The sequence below is a fragment of the Urocitellus parryii genome, chromosome 5 (assembly GCF_045843805.1).
Source record: "Urocitellus parryii isolate mUroPar1 chromosome 5, mUroPar1.hap1, whole genome shotgun sequence".
Lineage (NCBI taxonomy): Eukaryota > Metazoa > Chordata > Mammalia > Rodentia > Sciuridae > Urocitellus > Urocitellus parryii.
This window is the reverse complement of record NC_135535.1, coordinates 201,416,337-201,442,386: the sequence shown is the minus strand read 5'-3', so window position 1 is coordinate 201,442,386 and position 26,050 is coordinate 201,416,337. Positions and strand designations below refer to the sequence as shown.

General features: G+C 49.3%; 1 protein-coding gene and 1 pseudogene across 1 annotated transcript in view; both read right to left on the bottom strand.

Annotated features, from left to right (window-relative positions):
* Positions 1-9,444: 9,444 nt before the first annotated feature.
* Positions 9,445-26,050, bottom strand: part of Plpp4 (phospholipid phosphatase 4) — a 55,504-nt gene continuing 38,898 nt past the window's right edge. The window contains exons 2-3 of the mRNA XM_026384262.2: positions 20,444-20,614; positions 9,445-9,644 (exon numbers count right to left, since the gene is read on the bottom strand). Coding sequence (XP_026240047.2) covers positions 9,445-9,644; positions 20,444-20,614 — 371 coding nt within the window. The remainder of the gene's footprint in view (positions 9,645-20,443; positions 20,615-26,050) is intronic.
* Positions 24,209-24,997, bottom strand: LOC113179582 (large ribosomal subunit protein uL30 pseudogene; annotated as a pseudogene).

Sequence of the window (26,050 nt, the reverse complement as noted above, 5' to 3'; positions counted from 1 at the left end):
TAACTTTAAGTAACTCAAATATGACTAATCCTATGCGTAATCACTAAGAGTTCCTTCCTCCAGGATTAGTCAGTAAGAAACAGTAACAAGGAGCCAATATGTCCCCAGTGCTGTTGGGTGCCAGGTACTGATTCATTGAATTTTCATAGTAATCCTGAGGGGCGTGCTGCCATTATTGCCATTTCACAGTTGACCAAACTGAGGATTAGAAGACCTGGTGGCTTGCCCAGGCCCGTGGGACAGCTGGCATGTCAATCTGTGAGTACAAATCTATTTAAGCTAAGAGCTCAGTGACTCTAGAGTTGTCCCTTATCCATTGGGCTGGTGCACCCCTCAATCATTTAAGATTGGGAGCCCAACACATGGGGATCCCAACAGCCAAACCAGTCCACACAGCCAACTGCCACCCAGAAATCTCCTACCCTTTGTGGAAGCTATTGAAATTTTCCATCCCCTTCTTGCTGTGAGCCTGGAGCACAGGCTCGCCTTCACCAATACCCCCTCCATGCCCAAACCAGAGCCTGACCCGGGACTTGGGCTGCTTCTGCTCTTCTGCCCCTCAAAGGCCCTCCCTGCACCCCTGGAACACTCAGCACCATCCCCTTCTTGTCCTCAGGCCATTGAGACAAGCAGGTTCTGCAGGTCACCTACATCTGATGAGCCAACATCAAAGGGATAATGGAGAGAGTAAAATGATGGGCCCATTCGTTAATTCAGCAATATATTTGGGGACAGGGCTGTGATGAAACAGAGGGGATCCCCTCCATGAGGCCTGCACTCTAGAGAAAGCAGAAAGGGGAAAGCTGTGTTAGTTCCGGGGGCTGCAGTGACCCAGACCCCACCCTGGCTGGCTCAGAGGACAGCAGAGCTCTCTCACTGTTGTGCAGGTCAGGTGTCAGTAGGATTGGGCTTCCCTTGGGCCGTGAGGGAGACCGTGTCCCAGGCCTGTCTCCTTGGCCTGCAGACTGTGTTCACACATTGTCTCCTCTCAGGGTATGTCTGCGTCCAGATCTCGTCTAAGAACCTGGGTGATGTGGGAGGAGCGTCTGTCCCCATAACTCACGCTAACATGGGGACTCTGTAGGTATCTTCAAATAGGTCATGTTCAGAGTACTGAAGTGGGAACTTTATAAGAATCAGGAGGAGGGACAACATTCAGCCCATAAAAGTATATGAACAATATAATTGTGATATGAAACTTAATGGGGAAATATGATTAAAAACTGCCTATGGGAGACAGTGTGCCTGTGAGGAGAGGAGCAGAGGAGCTGGCTGGGCTCTGAGGAGGCAGCACAGGAGCTGAGACCCGAGGAGAAGGAGCCAGGTGGGGAGGAGCTCATGCAGGAGGCGAGGTAAGACAGCTCAGTGGCTCTCTCACCCAGCTGCGGTCCTCGGCTCAGGCTCTTGTCCTCTCCATCCAAACTTCTCCCCAAAGCTCCATCCCCCTGAGACAACCCAGGCTCAAGATTCCCATTTCCATTCCCAGCTTCCATTTTCCCTGCATATGACTGGCCTTCCAATGTGTCTTCCTGCTTCTAGAACAATCTAGAAACAAGATTCCAGCCAACTGCAAAACAGAAAGGAGATACAGCAACAGAACAAGACTGGGAGCCTGCTTCTTCATGATCATTTACTCAGCAAACACAGCAGGGCCTCCACCATGTGCAGGGTTCATCCTTGGGCTGGGGACTCAGGTGAGTCAAATTGGATGGTGCTCCCACCCCAGAGCATAAGGCATGGAGCGAATGAAGCCTCCTCAGACTGCTTAGGATAGGAAATGGCACCTGCAATGATTCACACCAGGCTGAGCCGATGCATTTGCCTCCAGTTCCCAGGGATCTCCACTTGTAAGAGAACGAATGCCACCCATGAAAACAGAGACCCTCAGAGAGGAGACATCAGAGAGGAGACGAGAGGAGACGCCAGCTAAAGAAAGACTGATTTCAGTAACATTTAGAAGATGAAAATTTAGAGGGACAACAACTTCAGTCTCTTTCTCTGCTCTGACCAGCTGCATGGGGAGTGGTGATGAGAAGCACGTGGCTTGGGCTGCAGAGTTCCATCCGAAGCCGCATGGAGATGACTCCTCAGGCAGGGAGAAGGACAGTGGTTGAGTGTGTAAAGGTAAAATTTCTAAGCTGATTCTAAGCTGCAAGAGTCTGAGTTAAAGTGTAAAAGATTGGGCATTGTAAAGCTTCTAAATTGAAAATCTTGGGCTAAAAATAATAATAATAGGCCAGGTATTGTTAAAATTCCTCTGCTACCCCCGGAACCTGTAATCTCTGTAGCTGTTAGAACAATACCTGAACTGCCCAGTAAATATTTCCATTGATTCCCTGGTTGTTTATTAGCTAAGGGCTCCAAATAGCTCAGACATAGGCATTGCAGGACCTAAACCAATCAGTTTGAATGTGTACCCCACTTAGGAGCACCAATCACTCCTGTCCAATCTGTTCCCGCCAATGTATGCACTAATCATGGCTCAGGGTTGTTGTTCAATTTTCCCGCGCCTAAAGATGATTTGTTCTGATGTATGCAAAGCCCCCCACCCTCTCCAAAAAGTGTACTTAAGCTCTGCTTGACCTCTGCTCTGGGCTCTGGGCTGCTCTCCCTTCCTGAGTGAGCCTTGAGCCCCAGCATGCTGGTTCAATAAAACTTCCCCCCTGCAATTGCATGAGGCTGGTCTCTTGTGTGGTCTCTCCTTCTGACGCTCCGCCGGACCCTTACAAGTGCAGCCAGGACCTTGCAGTGGTTAAGGCGCAGACTCCGGGGGATGCTGGCTTCACCCCTGATCTTGGCCCCCACACAGTGCATTACAGGTCAAGTTTCTGCACTTCTCTGTGGCCCTTTCTCCCCATCTGTACACTGGGGACAGTGCCTTTCTCAGGATCACGTGTTGGAAATTGTTGAGCCCCAACATTATCTGTGTTCAGTATCTAAAATGGTACTCAAAATCCTGATGCTGTGTTCTTGGGAAGAGGCCTCTGGGAGGGCCAGGAAGCACAATGATTTTAATGAAATTTTCATTTAGTGATTTTAATGAAAATTGGCCAAAATGTGAGAAAGGCTCATGCACACTCAGGTGGGTGGAACAGCCTGTGTTCTACAACACAGTGACACATCCCTCTGCACCCTGACAACAGATGCCACATGTTGAACCCTTTCTGTGTACCGAGCCCTGTACAAAGCACTCTCCATCGCACCCTCTTTATTTAAAACACCCATCTTCTGCACAAGGACACTGAGCCTTCCAGAGGTCTGCAGGCTGCCCCGGAGCTGTGTGAGCTGAATTTGAACTTGTGCACAGCCAGTGCTCCCCTGTCACGTGGCTGGAGCTTCACACACACTGTGATGGTGCCCTTCCTCCAGTCAACCCCAGAAGGCAACCCTGCCATGGCTGAGGTTTTCCCCTCTGAGCCCCCTAGCAGGGAGCCCAGCTTCCAGGACCTTACCTGAGTTCCAGGTGCAGGTGCAGGACACCAGGCAGGTGTGGAAACCAGCTGAAGGTCACAATGTCCCACAAAGTCAGCTTTAGGCAGCGCAGGCCCAGTCCATATCTCCAGGGAGTGGCAGTGCCCCATGTCCCCACAGTCTCCAGGTGTGTGCACACACACCCACTCAGGTGCACACGGGCAGCTGACTCCATGCCTCCTTCTGTGCTAGGGGTGAAGCCCAGGGTCTCACTGATGCTGGGGAAGTCCCCCACCACCGGAGCTACATTCGTCCCTTTTCCATTTTTGTTTTATTTTGAGACAGGACCTTGCTAAGTTGCCCAGGCTGGCCTGGAACTTGGGATGCTCCGGCCTCAGCCTCCTGAGTAGCGGGTGTGCACCAAGTTTCCCTGTCCTACCCTGGCCTCCCCACCCCATTTTTATCAGTTGAGGAAACCCTGTGCAGGACAAACATCCTGCATGTCATTCCTCTTTTTAAACCACTCCCGGCTGTGTCTGGAAGCCCTACACTGTAGCCCGCCCTGCCCCAGCGTCAGCCCCAGGAAACCTCTGCACCTGGGCTGCTCCTAGCGCTCTTTCCCGGGTCGGCCCAGGTGGATCTGACTTTCTGCAGCCCTTGGGAGGCTCAGAGCCTCCCAGACTTTTCTTGGGTTTTTCCAACTTAATGCTTTTCCCGGCAATTGCAGTGTGGCTGGCTCAGCTGGGCCTCTTCCAGGGTGGCCGAAGTTGGCCCTGCTGGGTTCCCACCCTGCCTGTCCCCGGGAGGCCTCAGGAGGAGCAAGCCTGGAGGTAGGGCCCCCCTCCCTGGCCCTCGGAGGGTCTCTGCATGCCACGTGGGGTGGCCTTCCTCCCAGCAGCGGTGGCTGCCACAGCCCCTGACTCCACCAAACCTCCCAGAGATCTAACTTTTTACAGACACCTACCCCGGGGGCTTCACGGGGATAATACTTCAACCTCTTCTAGGGGGAACCTGGGCTTGTCGCGTGGGTAAACTGCAGCACTGCCCACCGGCCTCGGCGCAGTTGGCCCAGGGTCATCACGCAGTTGGGCTTGGGTACTCGATGACGTCATTGCCGCTGCAGGACCGCTCCTAGCTTGGATTAGAATGGCTCCTCGCTCTTTAGGGGTGCTACAGTTCAGCGTTTACATCCTAACCCTCCTAACCCTCCTAACCCTCAAGGTGGCAGTATTAGGAGGTGCAGCTTTAGGAGGTGGCTAGGTCAGGAGGTTGGAGCCCTTGCCCTGAGCAAAGGGGCTGTGGAGGGTCCCATCTCCCTCCAGCCCTGAGCTTGATGAGAAGGGCATCTGGACCGTGGAGTGGGTCCTAGCCGACAGCAAACTTGGAGGCGCTGTGATGTTGGACTTCCAGCCTCCTGAACCCTGAGATGTAAACCTGTGGTTTCACACGGCCCCCAGCCTGTGGTGTTCTGCTGCGGCAGCCTGCATGGACCCCAGGGAGGTGACTGCCAGGGTGCTTGCCTGCTCTGCGGCTGCCTCAAGGGACTCAGGGTTTCTGCAGTGATACTGAGCTGTGGGAGCTGAATTTGAACCTGTGCACAGCTAATGCTCCCCTGTGTGACACCACTGTCATGGCCCAATATGTTTTACATTCCTGATTTAAAAAAAAAGTCCAACAGCATCCTGTAAGGCTGATGTCACCCCATTTTAAAGAAGCAGAACCTGAGGCTCCTGGGAGTGGAGCTGTTAGAGGCAGAGCTGTGAGCAGGGCTGCCTGGCCCCATTTGGAACCAGAGGTGCCAGGAGGAAAGATGGGGCTGCTTCAGGGTCAGTTTCATTCCTGTAGGACTTCTCGGAGCTTTCACTAGGCATTGTGTGTTCTGAATCTCTGCGAGAGGAATTTAGAATGTGTTAATTTGCAAAGCTAGACCAGTTCCGTGAGACTTCTGTGGGAAACACTGGTATTAGGCCCTCTCTTCTTTTCCTCTCCCCTCACACAAAAACCACCTTTAGAATGCCAGTTCCCCAGTTCCCGCCTCCCCAGACAGCAGTAGCCATGTAGGCTACTTTGAATTGTTCATCCTAATTGAGACTGAACTTTTTGTGCTAGGATGACTGTAGTCACAGGTGACCAGGGCCATTTTCCAATATGTTCACATCTCTGTTTAACAAAAGCCACACTCAGTAGCCATGGGATGTGCCCAGCCAAGTCCAAAGGCACGAACACCAACACACGCAGGGGAAAATCACTCCCCAAAGATGCTTCATCATTAAGACCCTGGCACATCTGGGCCGGGGTGTAGCTAGTGGTAGAGGGCTAGCCTAGGGAGAGAGGCCTTGGGCTTGATCTCAGCACTACAGGAAACAAAGAGATCAGTTTTACACCGAAGTTAACATTTCACTTTTCAAAATTCAAGAAAATGTTAGTTTTGCTTGTTTCAAACTGGGGAAGAAGATCAAAGCCCCATGTCGGGCCTTCCTCATTTATCTGTTGGGTGTTTTGATTTGGGTGTGTGCCAGAGTTTGGGATCAGCGAGACCTGGGGCACTGCAGTTGAGGTGACAGCCAGCCAGGAATTCTCTGGATCCTTCAGCTGGGGTTTGCAAGGTAGAGGGACCAACCTTAAGAGAACTGGGTTTTGAAAGTTGGGAGAGACTCTGAAGCCCGAGGTCATCAATGCAGCCTGCTGTAGATTCCCTGTCTGTGGAGCTGGGGCTGATGAGATTAAAGTTATTTAGAAGTTGTTTTAGTCGTTAAGTGACAGAAAGCAACTCTGGTAAAAATAACTGCTGCGTTGATAGGCTCTGTGTGGTTCACAGGACTGAGGAAGAGCTGAGGAACCAACCTTCTCGGGAAGGTTCCCTGGGGTCCCTGGAACTAGAGGCTGCGTCTTTTCTAGAATGCTGTCTAATTTTAAGGTAGCCACGCTGGGCTCCAACTCCCAGGAGTGAGGCCGAGACTGGCCCACCTGGGCCAGCTGTCTCCCTTTTGACCAGTCAGCTTGGGTGGCTAGAGCTGTTATAAGCCCCTCTTAGGAAGGCCGCGGTGCCCTTTGTAGGAGGTGGCCCTACCCTGTATGGGTACTTCTCCAGTGAAGGGGGAGACTTCCCAAGGGGGTCAGTTCCGGAGAGCATCAGGGAGCAGGTTAGGGTTCAAGGACCCACCAACACTGCAAGAAGGGGATGTGATAAAGTGAAGGGAGGCAAGGGAATGGTGTGCAGGAAGACAGGAACGGAGTCCCCAAAACAGTTGGTGGAAGAATGTTCCAGAACCCTCCAGGGAACGGAATAGGCCTGGAAGAGAAGCTAAGTGGCTTCAGTTCCAAGAGCTCTTTAGAAGGCTGCGACCCAGCAGGGTTCAATGGATTGACAGAGCCTTAGGCACATTCCAACCCACCAAGAAGTCATGTGACCCGACGGGCCTGAAAGCAGCAGGCTCTGCACAAATATGTGCCATTTTTGTTTGTATTTTAATTAAATTGGATTTCGTTATAGGCACTGCTGTTCATCCACCCAACAGCCAATCTTTAGTTCTTTTCCCAACAGACAGAATCCACCTCCTACAAAAAGGCCGAAGACACTGTAGACTCCCTTTTCCAAGCACCATTGTCTTCCTAAGGGAGGCCATGTAACAGTTCTAGCTAATGTAGGCAAAGGGGACTTTTCTCAGGGAAATATTTCCTTTCTTAATGAAAAGAGACCCACAAACAGAATTATCTTGTCACAGGACTGGATTCCTTTCTACCTTTAAGCAGGATTAGATAAGAATGTGTTTCTTGGGTATGCTGCAGCCACCGTGTGATCATGAGGATCACTGGCATACTTGAGATGGTGGAGCGAGGAGGTGGAAAAGGCTGGGCATCCTTGAGACATCTACCTCTTGATTTCTTATATTAACAAAACCTACTGATCAAATTGCTCTCAGCTAGATGTTTGGTTAGTGACATCCTAAAACATCTCAATGGATAGCTGCTTGGGATAAAAGCAAGGACTTCTGCATAAAAATGTAGGTTCCTGATTTTTTTTTTTTTTAAATCTGGGGATCTGGCAGGGACAACTTGGAGCACCATTTCTCCAGTGTTGCTCTTTAGTTACCTGCTGTTCCCAGCCTCCCTTGTTCCCTGTGTTCCTTTTCTGGTCCCAGGAGCTGTTTGACCTTTGATGCTGATGCTTCTAGTGAGGACTGAGTGTGTCCACACAGAGAGGCAGGAGACGCCTTGCACACAACAGCTCCAAGTGGGCTCTGTCCCCTCCCCTCCTATGCCACCTGCATTGCCAAAGAGACTGACTGGTAACCTTCACATCCAGAAGGGATCAGGACTAGGGACAAATGCCCTCACCCCCAGCCATTTCATCTGTGCATTAGGGCGTTATATTTTCTTCACATTAATAGAGCATGAAATTAAAACATATGGACCCACAAAACACCTGCCTCTGTGGGCTGGCGTATGCTGTTAACTATGGCTCCCAAGGATCCCGCCTCACGTTCATGTTGTCACATCCTTTTTAATTCTAATCAAAGCCTTTACACAGCCTATTTGGGGGCCTTTGGTCTAATGATCAGCATTAACAATATTCTGTTTTTTGTTACTTTGCAGAGTTCTTCCTGGCCATTAATCTTAAAATGTTAAGTATGGATATTATGTTTCCACTTCATGGTCCAGAATTTTAATTGACCATTAACTGAAGTCTAACTCTTCCTTCTGCTTAATATTGCAAAACTTAGAAAAAACTAGAATCAAAAAGTGTATGCACATGTCGGGCTGCCCCCCTACCCCCACCCCATGGTAGTTCCTTTTCCCACATTTCTATTTTTGAACATTGTAGTTTTTATTAACTACCTATTAATTTTGTAATTTTATACAAATTTTAGATCTGGATTTAAAATCACGTTATGACTGACTATAATCTAACTTAAAATACCTCACATTCATTTTTGAAGTTGCTTTCAAAGATGTTAGCTGCTGTCATTGATACAAGTCAATGGTTTGACCTTGATGGACGTCAATTGGGGCCCTCCCTTCCCTCCCCACACCTGTGAGACCATCATGGCAGCTTTGGGCCAAAGCAGTTTGGAGGCACCACAGCTGGACAGGACCGGAGTCCACTGAAGGAGGTCTTCACAAGGTGGTGCATGGCTCCAGGGCCGACCCACAGCAGAGATGACCGAGGGAAGACACCTGCTGGCTCTAAACTGACCCATCAGCAGCTGACCCTATCGAGGAACCTCTGGTCCTGGAGCTGCCTTTGTCCTCCAGGGGTCATGCAGCCACACCCTTGGGTGGCAACTGATTTCCTGACCTGGGAGATCAGTGGCACCTTCCCTGGGTGCAGTGGAATTTTCTGTAAGAGGCTGAGCTACAGCGTGGGCTCCCAGACCTAGATGGTAAGGTTGGAAGGACCTGCACCTAGAGCCCAGAGCTCGGTGGCCTCCCCGAGTGCTTCTTTGTTTTCATTGTTCTTGGCAGAGGTCTGTGCATGGGGGTATTCAGCTCGAATCTTTCTAAATAAGTGATGCAAAAAGTGCGGGGAATGCTAAGACCTTCGCTCTGCGTTTCAAACCCACTTCAAGGACACGCGCTGGGACACGAGCCTTTGCTCCCCGGTGCAGCCGCGGGACCCCCATGGACAGAGCTGGCTTTGGCTGAAACCCGCTGCAGCTGCGAATGACTTCGCCACACTGGACGGCGCGTCTTCCAGGTGGGAGGTTTTATTGTGATTTACAACCATGAAGGAGGAGGAAGGCGATCGCGGTGGCGAACACCTGGTGGAGGGAAGCGGCCAGCCACGCCCACCCGCCCCTGCAGCCCTTCCCTGGTCTTTAGAGAGCGCCCCCCGGTGTGTTGACCTTGCAAATTCGAAAACGTTGAAAGGAGACCTCGAGAGTGGCACGAAGACCATCGGCAAAATGGAAGCACAAGGGAAACTTGGAGAAATAATGGATGAGAAACACACTACAGAAAACCTCTGCCACCGTGTTACGGCGTTGGGGGAAGAGGGAGCCCGGGGCTCAGCGTCCATCTCCCGGGACATCCTCATACGGGGCCTTCGGTGATCCCCTCCAGGGGCAAGCTGGGCGCGCTGTCCGCCGTGGGCCTCTCATCCTTCTTCAGCGAGGTGGGCACGCGCAGGCTGACGTAGGGCTTATGGCAGGCCGTGTTGGCCAGCGGCGGGTAGTGCTGTCGGTAGCAGATGTATGCAAAGATGAGGCCAATCACGCCGCCCACGAACGAATCTAGGAAGAGCAAAGGGAGGAAGGCGTTACTCTTCCTTGACACGTGGCCAGTGGAGTTTTCCAGGACGCACTTTTCCCACCTGCTCCTGGGACTGGTTTTCTGTGCGTGCGAATCTGTGGTCTCTGCAAGCTGCCATCTCTCCTAGCACGTACCTGTAAGTGAGTACCTGATTCTCTCGCCCCTTTTATTTCTTTAACTCACATCTGAGCATTGCAAGAATTTAGATCTTATTCCTGACTTTAAAAAAATGTTTTTGGATTTTGATGGACCTTTATGTTATTCATTTATTTATATGCAGTGCTGAGAATCAAACCCAGTGCCTCACACATGCTAGGCAAGTGCTCTATCACAGAACCACAACCCCAGCCCTTATTCCTGACTCTGAAGAACAATTTAAATTCTGAAAGATTACCAGCCATCTCGATAACATCTAAATGCCTGAACCCGTGGGGGCTGACTTTTCTTTTTTCTAGGTGGGTCTCATTGGAGTCCTGAGATCCTGCTGGTGCACCACAAAAATGCAGCAGGTGTGCTGGTCTCTGCTTCCAGGTAAGTGGTTTCCCAGGGGAAAAAATAAACCCTGTCTGTGACACAAAGTCACAAAGTGAATAAAGCATCTGCAACACGCCAGGGTTGGCACAGTCAATAGACCTCTGCAGGAGGGAACCTCACCCCTCCAAAGAGCTGCAGATCTCATCAAGTTGAGGAGGTGACAGACAGCAGCTGAGGCAGGGGTGGGGCCCCTGTGCAGGCAAGACAGGCCTCTCCACCACCACAGGGAGCAGCCATTCACCAAGGAAGGCATACAGCTGGTGCCCAACAGCGACCCCATGAAACCAGGCCTCACTCAGTGTGTGTGTGTGTGTGTGTGTGTGTGTGTGTGTGTGTGTAAAATGCTCTAAGTTGTCTCTATGGATTATTCTTGCCAAAATATCCTGGCATGATGGAGAACCTCCCCATCAAAAGAAATTTAGTCTTCTACTAAGGTTGCTGCCATGTTCAGCTGCCTTCATTGGGGATTTCCATTATTACATTTATTATCTTGTATAATCATACAAGCTTCTTGTGGGAACTAGCATCTGCCCTGTTTCCCCCAAACTCACTGGACCGGAAGCCCAGGGTCCTCATTCTGCAGCCTGTGCAGGCCCACGGTGCTGTGCTAGATTGGGTCAGCTCATTCCAGGCATCCTAAGTACCTGCCTCTGAGATCCCAGCTTTCACAGTGCAGCAAGCCCATGGGCGGAAGGGAGTGTCCACCTGGGCTCTGTTGAGGGGCCACAGGGCTCCCTAATGATCAGTGTTCAGGGCGTAAGTTCCCAGCCTTCCCAGGAAGTTACACCCTGTTCAGAGACTTCAGTTTAAGTCACAAGATAATTCTCTGGCATCTCCTGTGGGGGAAATTTTGAGAGGTTATTGAAGAAATGTATCTCTCCAAAAAAACACAGCTCAATGTTTAGATAATGTGCATCGCATTTATCAGTCTTTTCATGATTCTGTTACAGGTATCCAGGCTCTGTTTAGATCAATCAGAATAACTTTTGAGGAGAGGGAACATTTCTCTATTTCATTATCTTTCCTAGAATTGCCTCTACCTTCAGCATTTCTAGTAGGCTAATAGAAAAACATAAACATCCTATAATACACAGCTTTAAGTTATTTTAAATAAATTCAGCCACATAGTGCATTTCAATTTACTGACCTACAATTGGAAAACAAATAAAGAGGTAATAGGTAAAAGAAAAGCTCTTTTGTTTTAGAAATTTCTATGATGGCAGCCTGAATGGTTCAGAGCAGGGCACAGTCACTGCTCTGGTGACCAGAGTATGGAAAGCAGCTGGTGATGACCTCTCAAGTACAAACAGACCAAGCTGTTCTCTTGCTGGCAGAGTCCTTGCCACTGCTCCTGGAGAGACACCCAAGCCCCTGTGACATTCAAGGCTGTTCCCCTGGCCCTGCCACCAGCCCCAGCCATCCCTCCCACTCACTGTCTTCCTGTCAGTTGCTCAAATACACTTGCCTCTTCCCCTTTCAGGACCCAAAGGTGCTATCCCTCTCCTGGACTCTTGCAAATCCCTTCTCCTTACCCTGCTTTCAATTTTTATTCATGTTTCAGAGCTCAATTGTATGTCCCCATGCAACGCAGTCCCTACCTGACCCCTGCCATGGACCAAGTCTCCCAGGTGCACACTTCGAGCCTCCCTGTGCAGCACAGTGGGGGACAATGTCAAGCTGTGCAGAGGAGGGACATTTAACACTGGACTCAGAAGGCTGTGAGGACAGGGCCGTGGCTGCGGTTCCCTCTACCCTGGATCAATGCTTGCTCACAGCAGAACTAAGTTTGCTGATGGAAATGGATGCACAGTGGCAGTTGGACTGGCTGCTGTCCTGGGTGTCCTTGGGTGAGCCCTTTTCCCACCCTGTTCCTCTGTCGTTTCATCTGCAACACAGGAACACTTACAGGCACCTGCTGGCGAGCAGGGCCTCCTGAGGGAGAGGTCCAGGAGGGCGGTGCCCTGGGTCCACCTCTGGAGGCCACACCTGAGGTCCTCTGGTCAAAGAAGAGACTGAATAATTGCCCCTGCTTCCTGCCCTGGGAGTAAAAATCTAAACAACAGATGGATGAGGTTATGGCCGCCCAGCTGCCAACAGGCAGAAAGCCCAGGGGCACATCTGGGCATCTGCTCGGCCCTACGGAGCAGCTATCAAGGTGAAAGCAGGGACATCGGGGAGGCTGGAGGCCATGGGCGGGCAGCAGGCCAATACCTACTCATCCCGAGAGGCACTGTGGGCCCTGCAGAGGCACCAGGGCCTGGAGGGTCCCCATGCCTACCCTCAGCCCTGACTCAAGAATGTTCCTGCTGAGGAATCCCCAGCCCCTGCCAGGGCCAGTCTCTGTACCTTTCTCAGAACAAATGGAGGTCTCCATCCCCACCTCCCTGAGCTGTGATGGTGATCTAATAATGCTTCTTCTAAAGACAGTGCCGTGGAGCGCGTCCAAATCAGACCCCGGACACAGTCCCCACCTCTGCTCTTCTCATGCTGTCCTCTCATGTCCCTCCCTGGCACTTCCAGGGGACTTCCGATCCTCCCTGCTGCCCCCTTACCTAGCTCTGCTGTTCTCTCAGCACACCTGAACCGCACACACAGCACTCAGGCCGCCCAGTGTGTCCACCTCCTGAGCTCAGCCTTATTTTCATAGCGTGTAAAATAAACTTATAATGAATTTAAAAAACATTTGTCACTCACTGGATTGTAAAGCAACAGGAGCTCTGAATTCCTGAGCAGGCATAAATAACATGATCAAATGTTGTGGCTGCTCAGTGATGAATCTCTTCATGTTGCCCATGGCCACCCGCCCACAGAAGGTGCCAGAACTACTTCTAGTTTAAGGTCTTAAAGTTGCACCAGTGCATGGTTGTGTTTTTCCCTCCAACCCCAGGGAACAGCCTCACGGGGACTGATTTTTATTAGCATCTGAAAAGATTCATAATATTTACATTTGAGCCGGTCCATACTATCAAATAGACCAAAAAGTGAAACCTACAAATAATACCACCGGAAGACTCCACCATGGCTCTGCATCCCATGAGGTGGACCACTGACCAAGGACACCAAACTTTTCCAAGTGTACCTTTCCCAGGTTACGGGATGCAGCAGCCTAAAAGGAAAGGGCCCCTCCTGTGGGCTTAATGGAACGCCATATCCCAGGTGTTTGGGAGGTTCAGGAAGCTGTCAGGGCAAGGACAGTTCCGCTCCAAACCGCCTCTAGCAGAGCCAGCCTCGGCTATTACAGCAGTGGGAATAAGATCCAAGAAATAACTGACTTTCTAAGGGGTTTGTCATTGAGGGCCTCAAGCGGGCTACTGCAATCTAGATGAATCACATGCAAATCCTGTTGCAGAAAAGCAGACAGGAAACAAATGGCTTTATTAGGGAAAAAAGTCTGCTTGATTTGACTTCATCCCAAATATGGCGGCATGTGAATAGAGGGCTGTAAAGGGAGATGGATGGATCTCTGTGTCCCCAGAATTCAAAGTCCTGCTGCCTCCTCACTTGCTGCTTTCTCTCAGCACACCTGTACTGCACACACAGCAGGCACCAAGCGCACTGGCCAGGGTGCAGACTGCACAAAACACAGAAGTCCCAAGGGCGAGACGGACATTAAGTATTTATTACGGCAGCCCTAGGAAAGGAATCCAATACATACTGTGTGCCAGGACAACAAAAGAGACCTAACTCTGCTTGCATGGAGACTGTGTTCGAGTGCAGGAGTCTGCAAGTGATGAGAACCTTTCATTTCCAGCTCAGCCGTGCTCTGCAGCTGCTATTCTATCAGCACACCTGTACCTCACACACAGCACCCAGGCCGCCCAGTGTGTCCAACTCCTGAGCTCAGCCTTATTTTCATAGCGTGTAAAATAAACTTATAATGAATTTAAAAAACATTTGTCACTCACTGGATTGTAAAGCAACAGGAGCTCTGAATTCCTGAGCAGCTCAGCCGTGCTCTGCAGCTGCGATGCACCACACAGTGCAGCCTGCAGTGGACTGGGCTGGGCTGGAGGGTGTGGGGCTCTGCTTGGGATGCCACCCACGGGTTAAGACCTGCAGGATGTGCCAGAATCAGCCAGGGGAAGTGCGGAACAGGGGGCAAGGAGAGCGCCCAAGGTTTTCAGGCAGAGGGAAGAGTCCACAAGAGCACTAAGGGAAGAAGGGCTTGGCGACCTGAACTCAGGAAGGCCGTCTTTTAACAGGGTGGCAGTATCTTTGTAGGATGCAAGGACGTCACAGCATTCCCATGTCCCTTTGAGGTTCCATGAGCCCCCCGTGTGGAGCACGACCCCACTCCCACTCTAGACCACCACTGTGCACCCTGCGGCCTCACACTACCCCTCAGGGCTGCGGCTGAGTGGTTCTGTCTAGACCTGGGCGGCCTCTTCATAGTCACCTACACAGGGCAGCGACTGTGGGCAGAAACGAGGTGAGGTCAGTCACAGGGGACTGAGGATGCCAGAGAGTGAGCCCCTGGAGTCTGCTGTACCCAGGGCTGGTGGGGGCAGTAACGAGCTCTGAGAGACCCTTTTCAAGTCACCTCATTTAGAGACTGCTTCTGAGGGCCCAAGGGAGGCCTGGCTAGCCGTGTGTCCCTCAGCTGTGAGAGACAGACAGAAAGACAGGCAAAGGGGAAGGAAGGAGAACCCACGAGAGACCTGGGCATTACAGAGCACCATGAAGCTTTGACACGGGTTTCTCCAGAGGGAACAGCCTCTGCCTGGCTATGCTGAACCTGGCAATCTTCTGTGGCACACGCATCAGTCCAGAACAGTGGCCAGTGTCCCCCTCCGCACACCTGCATTGGCAGGACTGATAATCTCCTGAATTCTGGTCACTACATGGAAGTTCATTTCAGATCGCTCTCACAGCCCAGTCAGGGAAGCAAGATGAAGGCATGGGCGGTCATGTTGAAAAACGCCCATATGGGGTCTCTAAGAGGGACGTGGGGGCTTCCCACCCTCAGCTGGCCCTTGGCCTGAGTGGGAACAAGTAATTGCCTCTTTCCGATAATGAAACTCCACTTAGGCACCCAGGATGGCTTCAATGACCTGTGATGCAAGAAAATAGTGCTGCCCAACCCAAATCCCACAAGGAGATCCTGGATCCAGAGGCAGGTTCTCAGGGAGGGGGGGGGCTCATCATCCTGTCCCACAATCAGGCAAAAACCAGTCTCCTGCCACTGCCATCTAGGACTGTCCCCTGGCCAGAGACCACAGGCACAAGTGTGAGAAGCAGCAGACGCTGGCCAGAGACCTGCTCTTCCTCTGCTGCTAGGCACCCAGGATGGTGCAGGTTTTAGAGCTAAAACACCCAGTGAAACACAAGACGAGCCCCTCTCTGAGGCGACACCTGTCAACTCCCTGCTTCCAGTGGACCTGAAAGTAGTGCATCACAGACACGGGGCCAGCCACACAGAGTTAGCATCAGTCCAGCTGGTTCTGTGTCTGGACAAGTTTTGTTAAAAGTCACACCTGCCCCTCCCTATGCCTGTGCCCCTATATTTCCCTCATTTAATAAAACAGCAGACTTGTGTATTTGGAGTGTGCCAGGGGGCACGAAAAAAAAAAAAAAAGAAAGAAAGAAGAGAAAAAAAAAACAGAAATAACAGAAAATAATCAGGATAACCAACAGAGCAAGTCATTTGAGATTATGGGCTATTTATTGGATGTGAATATGCAATGGAGCAATCACATGTATTTCCACATTGGGCTCTATTGCTTAAATCAAACTTGAAATGGAGTCAGAAAACCTCCTAACATTAATGTTGATTATGAATTAATTAATGACTGAAGTCAATGACGAGAGGGACTTGGGCAGTACTGATGCCCACTGGGCTCTATACAAATTTCCAGCCCAATAGATGGCCCCTGCCCATGGGGGCAGCTCAGTCCATGAAAGAAAAAGTAGTAGTTTATCTCATCAGGCTCCGGCCACAGCAGTTGGAGGCCTAGCTGTTCACACCTTCTCCACCCAGGAAACTGGATTCCTCTCTAAACTGTGCCTTGGGTGCTAAGGGTCAGGCCTGGGCGCAGGCCCTCCCCTGCAGGGTGGCCCAGGTGCAGCTGCAGCCGGTGCAGCCCCACTGTGGCCCCGCAGCCTTGCTGCCTTCCGGCTGCTGCAGGAGAACTGCAGGGCTCCTGGGTGGACCAGCGTTAGCAGTAGTGGGAATGGAGCGGCGTTCGAGCCTCTGCTGCTGTTTATAATGGAGACGTGGAGAACACACTGCGGGATGCCCAGCACCGTTCAGGACAGAGTGGCTCTGAGGGTTCTCATGTGACAGCCCTGCTCACCCCCAGACTACAGCTTCTGCAACAGGTACCAAGGCCCGGGAGGGAAGAGTGCAGCTGTCAGGCCGAGCAAGATTACACTGAGAGAAGGAAAGAAGTCGAAAGCTTCTTAAAGGAAAACTCAGATTGGACATGGGATGGGTCAAGGTGGCTGGGAATCTCCTCCCAGGGAATTCCTCCTTCGAGAGCACAGGGAGCTCCCTGGATGAGACTCATGAAGACAGGGCTTTTCCCAAGCAGAAATTCTTAGAACCCTAAGAGCTCTTCCACTCCGCTGCTCTCAGCTGCTGGCCATGGGACTGGGGACCTCTATCAGGAGCACCCAACAACCTCCACCATCACCTTCTGATGGAGAATCGGATCATTCACATAGAGGGGATTTACACCTGAGCTTGTGACGGCTATTGGAAAAGCTATCAGGACGCCTGGGTGGCTGCACAGCTTGGGTTTATCTGTTCTGCTGTAAATACTGCGTTCCAGATTTAGGAACATCAAAGAACAGACACTAAAATCATGCTGACCTCTAATTACTTCTGGGATCAATTAATAAGCATGTCAGACTGATTAATACCTACTGTAAGAATCTGGTAGTAAGTTTTCTTTGCATATTAGATATAAATACTAAAAGCAATTTTAATAGTCATGATGTATGTAGTACTTAAAAATTATCTGTAACCTTCAGTTAAAATACTTTATATTTTGAAAGACTGAAGAAGATTGACAGTAAAATCACTATATTAAGGGATTTGTCCAAAAGAAACACTGTGGTGTTATAATCTCTTTATTGTAGAAAATATGTGTTTAATTTAAATGGATGCAGGTTATCTGTAAAGACCACTTAACTACGAAAACTATTGAGTAATAAATAGAAGCCAAGGTGCAGCTACAAACTCCATGAAGCAGTTCATACACTAAACAGTTCTTTGTTTTTTTTCCCAGCGTGAGGACCCGAGCCTCTGCCTGTCAGGTTATTGCCCTGATGGTCAGTTTTCTGTTGGAAGCACCGACTTGGTCTCTAACTCCCCATTACTGTGGACTGCTGAATTTGATCTTATTGTTTGTGCTCAACTTTTGTGTGCTCTTAAAAACAGCTTTATTGTAAGCAAATGCATCTACTTAAAAACTTAATGAGAAACAAAAATCTTTGCCAAATCCTTAAAAAATATTTAGATATAACTGAGTGTTGAATGAATAGCATTTCTCATTCCCAGAACATCGCTGCTTCTTACCATGAAACAAGGGAAAGAAAGACAGGGCTTTGGCAGGATGTGGATCAGGATCTCAATCTTGGCAGAACTGACCTGGGGGCTGGGTAATGCCTGTGAGAAGGGGCTCGTAGGATGTTTAGTATTATAGTCCTTAGCTTTAACCCTCTACCCATGAGATGCCAGGAGCATCATCCCAACGTTGTAACAACCATAAGGATGTCTCTAGACACTGACAAATGCCCAGTCAACCTCTCCACCCCTACAACCAGTGTGGACAGTGATGGCCTCATAAATGAGACTCAGGGAAAGTAAGCCTGACTCAGAGTCCATAAGAGGATCCAAGAAAAGGCATGTTCTTTCCCTGGATGACTCCAGGGGAGCAAGCTGAACAGACTGTGGCAGAGCTGGGCTGGCACTGGGAACAAACCCCTGACCTGAACCAACTCATGCAAGTCCAGGTTGGCTGCAGAGGTCTACCATCACACAGCGCCCCCTTACTCCTCCACCAGCATGGCCCTTAGCATCACTAAACATTATTTCTCTTGCTTTGCTTTTCCCTTGGAGTGGTCACAGTGTTTCTCCACTGCCCAAACTTCCTCTCTGCGCCTCTTGGACAGACCTGTTTTGAAGTCCCAGCTGTCAGCAGACCCTGGGCACACCAACTGCATCTTGAATCCATCAGCCCCTAAAGCCAAGATCCCCATTCTTCCATGGTGGCCACATTGCTCAGCCACAGAGTAAACAGTAACAGATCAGGTTAGGGTCACAGAGTGTTCAAGAAAGACCAACCTCACGTCTTAGATTTTTAGTACAAGGTCATTACACAAGGGCTCTTACAACCTCCAAGATAAAGGAAAAGTCTATCCAATTTTTAAACTCTTAATCATTTCCCAAGTCCAAAGTGGTTGAGTAAAAGTGAAAACCCAGTATTCACAGCTCACAAACAGATCATGCTCCAAACCAGTTTGGGAAACACAACACGGTCTCCTTAGAAACAATGTGCTAGGAATGGTGATACCAATTTGCATTCATGTAGGACATTTCCATTTACAAAGTACTTTTGGCTCCATTATTTCATTCAATCCATGAGACAGCACTGCGAAATATTCAGGGATTATAGTTCCTATGCTCATAAAAATGTGCTTCACAGGGATGCATGAGAAGCGATCTATAGAGGGCTATTTGGCTCATACTACTCTTCATAGGCAGATGACCTAACCACAGGGACAACATGATTCTGTGGGAAACATCCACAGTTCCCAGGGCACCGTTGGTATGCCAACTGCTGTTCGCCCAGTGATTCTCTCCTTCCTTCTTTCTTGTCATGTGGACTTGTATCATCTAGAACTTCATCCAAGTCATTGGATGAATAATGAGGGCACGCTCAGGCCAGAGTCCTGGGGTCCCCTCCTGACCACCTCCCCAGAGGGCCTCAGACCTCGTTCATGCCTGGTGCATCACCTGTCTAAACCACGCGTCAGCCTCTCTTCCCTTTACCCTGCACCCTCCAAGTCAACACTGTTGCTGGAGACACACGACACCCAGGGCATGAGATCCAGGAGGGTGGACCTACAGCTGGGAGCGGGTAGGAGAAACTGAGGCAGCACTGAGAGGAGGAACAAGCCCCTAGAGAAGATAGAGAGAAAGTGCCCTCAGCCAGCAGTTGTCCTCATCTCTGGCCTCTACTGGCCCCCTACTATAGGAACCAACTGCTGGAGGGGAGAGAAGAGGGCGGCCCCACAAGGCAGCTGGCTTGAGAAGCAGGGAAGAGGGAGGAGGGGAAAACTCAGTAGCAGGAGGAAGGAAAGGGAGGAGGTTGGGGCCACAGTCTGGGTGGGGAAGGCAGGTGCACTTACTTTGCTAAGTGACATGGGCAGTGGAACTCTAAACCAACGCTTCTCAGACTACAGAAAGGACAGGCTTGCGTGATAACCATGGAGATTCCTGACCACCACCCCAGAGAACCTCACCCTACCCCGAGAGTCAAACTCCTAGTTCAGGATCAAGAGGATCTAAGGACTGGCATCTGGGAAATGCTGCCCTAGATCTTGCTGCCCCTGGAGGCCACACCCTCTATAGAAGTCATCTCTCTGTTCCCTGTTTGCTGGGGCAGATGATGGCTGTCTTCCAAGCAGACTGTGAGCTATAGTTTATCCGCATGGGGACACAGCAGGGTTTAGTTATATTCCAGGAACAAGTCCCTCACTTGTTTTGTGTGATTTGGATTTTAAAAACATCCCAGAACTAACACATAGAGGCCACCTCACCCCAGCGTTGCAAGTGCTGCTAAGAACACTGCTGGGGTTGTCCTTGGGCTGGATACACTCTTTGGAACGGATCCAGGGTGAGAAATACATCCTTGTAGACTGTACTTGATAAGGGAAAAGAGCCAGAAAACCACTTGGCACCAAGTCTGAGGACTGACTCAAGTGACCCAGCAGGGAAGTCCCACTGGAGTCTGAGGCTAAGGTGATGACACTGAATGCCTAAAATCTTGGCAGGACTTGAGAAAAGTCTCTTTGAACAGACAGCAAGAGAAGAGTTCCAATTCTGTCCCAGCAAGAGCAACACGGAGGTCAGAACCCACTTGACAGGCACCCTGGCTTCAAAACCATACCCACACTGGTTTCTAATGTTGGTCACTTATTCCTCCTCCCCAATTAGGTGCAATCTCTAGACCCATCCATGGAGGAGGAGGAGGAAGAGGGGATTGCCATGAGGATGGGCAGCCCCTGGGCAGGGACTCACCTTGCCAGTGATGCTTGTAGTCACACATGCGGGACAGCGCGATCATCATGGCACAGTACAGGGGCAAGATGGCGGCACAGAGCCTCCAGCTCTTCCCCCGCCCACTCTCGGTGAAGCAGTGCAGCTTGCCCGCCAGGTAGAATGTCGTGAAACCAAGGCCCGAGAAGGCAACTGCCAAAGAAAAACAACAGGTGTTACTCCAGTAGGTGGAGAGTGGCAAGTTCTTCTGGGCATCCTGTCTGCCATCCTGACATCCCAGGGCCAAGCCATGGTGGCAGCCTCTAGGCAGCTCACACTCCTGCTGTGACACTGGAACAGACTTCCAACCACGAGGCTGGACTTCTAGGCCTGCAGGTGAGCACCTGCTACAATTTATTCACTCACTGGACAATGGTTTAGTGGGTATCCAGTGTGTGCCGGGGAGGCACTGTGCTGGGTGGGAGAGATGAAAAGAAGCAAGAGATGTTCTCTGCCCTCCAAGGGCTCAGGTTATGGTGGAAGGACAGTGGTCATCCTGATGGATAATTCTAAAATAAAGTGTTACACTCTATAAGAAGAGAAAGTGCATAAAGAACAAAAGACTTGGAGGACTGCTTAGATTTGAAGGGTAAGGGAGAGTCGGGACAGAGGTGAGGCCCAGATTTTTGGTTAGGGAGACAGTGTGCAGTGGTGGTGTTCATGAAGATGGAACTTGGAATGCTATGGAGGAGCAGAGCTTGATGGAGAAGCCAGTGAGACAGATCTTGTTTTCTCATAGAAATAACAGCCAGTGTTTCTTGGCTATGCCAAATCCATTGTCAAAAGCATGAAGGTTGGGGATAGCCTGAGATTGCCATCTAGTCATTTGCAGAAATGTGGATGAAAGGACATGGATGGACATGGTGTTAAATGCAATGGGCCGGGGACAGAAAGAGACACCACATGTCCTCCCCACATGTGGAAGCTATGAAGTTGATCTCACAGATTAGAGAGGCTAGGGAGGGCAGGGGGGAGGAGGCAGAGAGCTTGGATACTGGGCACCAAAATACAGTTAGATAGGAGGAATTAGTTCTAATGTTCTACAGCACAGTAGGGTAACAACAGTCCACAACAATTTTATATTTCAAAATAGCCAGAGGTGTCTAAAGTTTCCCAAAAAAAACAAGAAATGTTTGAGGAAATGAAATGCTAATTCTCCTGATCTTATCATCACATATTATATACAAATATCCAATTATCATATTCTACCCCATAAATCTTGACAAATACTATGTGTCAGTTAAAAACTAAGAAAAAGAACAGCTGGAAAAAAAAAAACACAGCTGGAGCTCAGTGCCATTTCAGGTGGGTTTCTGAAGACTTAGAACAGTGGTCCTCAACCCTGGCTGCACATGGTGTCACCTTCAATACCTTTACCATCCACTGGTAGCCAGGTGCCACTGTGAGATGTTCTGTCTGTAGTGGTTCTGAGTGGCCCCTGTTGTGCATGTGTGAATGCAGGTGTGTGCAGGAGCGTGCAGCTTCCCAAGTGACTCTGATAGCAGTCATGACTGAGCCTAGAAGCTTCCACCGAAGCCAACTGCTGCAGCTTCTTGGCTTCTCTGGACACCAGACTACCCCAAACTTGCCCCTTGATTAGAAAATCTTCCTGAGAGGAAAGAGCTCACAGGTAACCAGTTCACATAGCAACTCGGTAAATCAGCTCTTTCAAGGAGTCAGTACACCAACAACTTTAAGGACTGCCCAAAGCCTGGGCCGCAGCCAGGAATCCTGCAGCATCTTGGTGAAAATGCAGACTCTCAGGCTCACTCCAAACGACATCTGCGTTGCACAATATCCATTAGCAATCTGTGTGCACACTGCAGTCTAAGAAAACTTGGCTTAGAACACGTCTGTCATCTGTATAAGAGAGCTCTAAGATCTACCTTGAGGTAACAGTGCACACTATGGGGGGAAATCTGGAAGGTGCTCTGCCCAAAGTTCTCTACAAACATGGAAACCTGGAAGTGATGGGTACAGAAGCACAGATAAGCCAGCTGTGGTGTTTCTATCCAATGGACTCTGAGGCCACCATGAAATACGAGATTGAGTAGCAATATGGCCAATACCTAGGGTACAATGTTAGGTTCAAAGGCAGGATTTTAAGTTGTAGGGCCAAGGTTTTTATGACTACAGTACGTAATAATGAACAGCCTGCAGCCTTTCCAAATTATCTCTGAAAATAACAGATCTCAAACGACACCTTGGATATAAATATAAGCTCACGCCAAAGCAGAACTTCTTCAGTCCCAGAAGTAATAAGGTCACAGTGCAGCTTTTCCCTGCCCCTTTTGGTTGGTTTAATTATTTGTTTTTTTACCATTTCATTGTGTTGACACCTCTACAGCTGTAATTTTTAATTATAATTATTAGCACATATTAATTGTATAAAATAACTGGCTTCTTTGTGACATTTTCATACATCCTTACACTTTGATCATGTGCACTTTTTTGAAATAGAAGCTAAATTAGGTTTATCCTGGGTATAAAAATGAAGCAAAAGAAAATGAAGGAGGTATTGGTGACCACGTGCACCAAAGCTCTTCTGAACAGTGGCCAGCACTCAGTCAGCAAAGTGGTGCCAACAAACATTGAGGACTGTGCTTAGAAAGAGCTATGAGGCACTGCACTGCCCAGCCCTGTTCTAGAAGGCTTCTGGGGCGGAAGCGTATGAAGTGATTTATGTGGTGTGGCCCCATCTGGCACCATCTTGGCAGGCACAATGGCTTCTGAATTCCCATCCACATGTACTTTGCTTCCTTCCTTCTCTTTACCCACATTCTCCCAGGAGGTGTCAGAGTGGAAGAGGAAGGGTACACAGTTGGCTCTGGTTGGTACTGGCCCCATCTTGAGCTCTCACAGGAGGAATAATAGACTTTATTCAAATCAGATGGATTAGCAAGTCTATCTACCTAGGTACACTAAGTGTGGGGAGTAGAAAAGCCCAGGGCTTTGCTGGGTTATAGATTAAAGTCTGCAAGATTGGAATCTTCAAGAGAAGAAGCAGCTGTGGGGTTGCCAAATTGGCATCTGTCAAGAAAACAAACAGATTTTTTAAAAAGTCAATGAACACAGAGTGGATCTGAACACGAATTTGTCTGTGTCCCCATAAAAAATTGACCTGGAGACTTTAAGGCAGAAGAGTTCATCAACTCAAGCAACCAATTACCACTTCTGGATACCTTCAGGGGATGAAGCAGGGGAGGGGTGCTTGGCCTGTGGAGAGAGACCATCCCAGCTCCTCCTGACCCCTGCTACCCTGGGGACTCTCAGCTGGCCAGCTCTGGTACCATTTTCACTCATATGTTTTGGAGCTCAGGTCTAATACGTTCTCTCGGGCATGGTGGGGGCTTGCATGAACACCACGGCCCCTCCACATCCTGGAAGTCTCTGCCTCCCTGAAGAGGAGGAGATTCCAGCCTTGCTTAATGGCTGAATGCAATGGCTGGGAGCCCGTGGGCATCTGGAAGCAGCCAGTCTTCTTCAACACATGCTCTTGGGCCTTTGGACAATATTTCCAAAGCACTGCTCTGTGCCCTTATTTTTCTAGGTGACAGGATGAAGCTCCAATTTCATGCTAAACCTTATGCTTGTCACTTTCTTGCTGACATTTATACAGTTATTGAACATTCATAATATCATCCACAGTTGACTCCTTCTGCCAGGGAAGCACATTTGAGCTATGGGAAGCTCTGGTCTTTTTTTTTTTTTTCTTTTTTCTTTCTTTCTTTCTTTTTTTTTTTTTTTTTGAGAGCAGGTACTGTTTTATTAACTGACCAGATTACAAAAATACCATGGTAGATACCTTAGTTCATCCTTCTAATAAGCCTGTTGATCTGGTCTTCCCTGTTGCCAGCATCTCCACCTTCTACAAAAATGGGTGGTCTTTTTCTTCATTCCACCTCTCAGAGAAGATAATTTGAAGGACCACAGGAAGTTATTTGCTTCTTTGAAGCGTTTTCAAACAGAGTAGATCTCACGAATCAAATCTTCCATGCAGATGATGCCATATTTACCAAGAGATCGAGCAATCAAAGCGTTATCTGTCAAGGCAATTCGTTTCTTATTGATTTTGCCATATCCATGCTTGTAGATTATTAGTTCATTCACTGATTTCAGATTTGGGTACCCCCATGCAATGTAAGGTTCCAGGATCCTCAGCATGTTAATTGAAGCCTTGTTGAGCTTAACGAAGGTGCCATTGAAGATCTGGCAAAGGCGAACCTTTGGGCTCACACTATTGATACCTCTGATCCTGACAACAAATGCCAATTTGGGTTCTGCAGGTACATAGAAGTTGCTGGCTTTTCTTGCCATTCTAGCCATCCGAATCTCTGTTTTGTACTTTTGCCTATATTCCTTGTGGTAATGCTTGGCTTTTACATACATTAGCTTCCTCCTTGCCCTTTGAAGCATCTCTTGGGCAAACTTCTTCCTCAGGCGCTTTACCTTCAGCTCTGCATAATGCCTTTGCTTTTTCTTAAGAGTTTCTGGCCCAGCAGGAACCTTCTTTTTCTTCTCTTGAGCACCTTCCATGGTTCCAGCAGGAAAAAAGGAAGCTCTGGTCTTTTGCTTGTCTGCCACCCCAGTCTGAATTAGCATCTACCAGCCATACCTAATTAATATGATCCCTGCCATGAGACAAGGGGCTTGGGACCACGATGCAATCTCCTCTGAGCCTCCCCTCTCTGAAATCCTGGCACTCTCCACCACCAAGGCTCAGATTCAAATTCAACTGGGACAAGAAAACAGGAAGGCCATCAAAAACACATTCTCCACCTCTAACATGCAACACCCTATTTTCTTATCCTAGAACCCACCCAATCGAGACACCTGGGGACTGTGAAGCCTTTTATCCTAGCCTGGAACAATTCTGTGTGAGATTCTGTCCCTCTTCCGAAACACAAGCCTAACTTCCTGCTCAGTAAAGACCCAAGCAGGTATCTGGAGACACAGGGCACTGAATGTTTTCAAAGTGAATATTATAAGGTCAGATAAATGTATTCATTTCTTGCTAAAGTTGCCAACAACAGAAATATAAGCAGAAACCTACCAAGCCAGAGGGGTGAGAGGATACCAAGAATCTGCCTGTTCTAGGTTGCAAATTCATTCCTTGGCGCTCTAGTCTGACACCATGTGAGGTGGGCACACATGCCCCTTAACTAATAACAGGAAGCAGGCACAAGATCTGTGGAAAGAGGACACGCCCCTTGCTTTCAGAGCTTGTGGAAGGTTTTCCTGGCTGTGGGAGCTGATTAAGAATATTTATATGTGGATCTGCTGGGAAAAGCAAAGTTGGTCTCAAGCAGGGAGAAAGGGAAAGGGGATGGCTTCCCTCCCTGTTCCTGGCATTGAAGATGCTCACTTGCTATTGCCAATGAGACCAGACAAGCAGAGTATCACAACCAACAGAGCTGGTCCAGGGGGTGATGGCCAGAGCATCCCGTGACCAGGGTTACCTGCCTCCCTGGTGACACTGAGAAGCAATCACCAATTCTTTCGTGCAACCATGAAGATGAATTATCACAGATTTGCAACTCTCCTCTTGCAAAGAGAGGTCTGTTTATTGGTTCAGCTTAGGTGTAATGA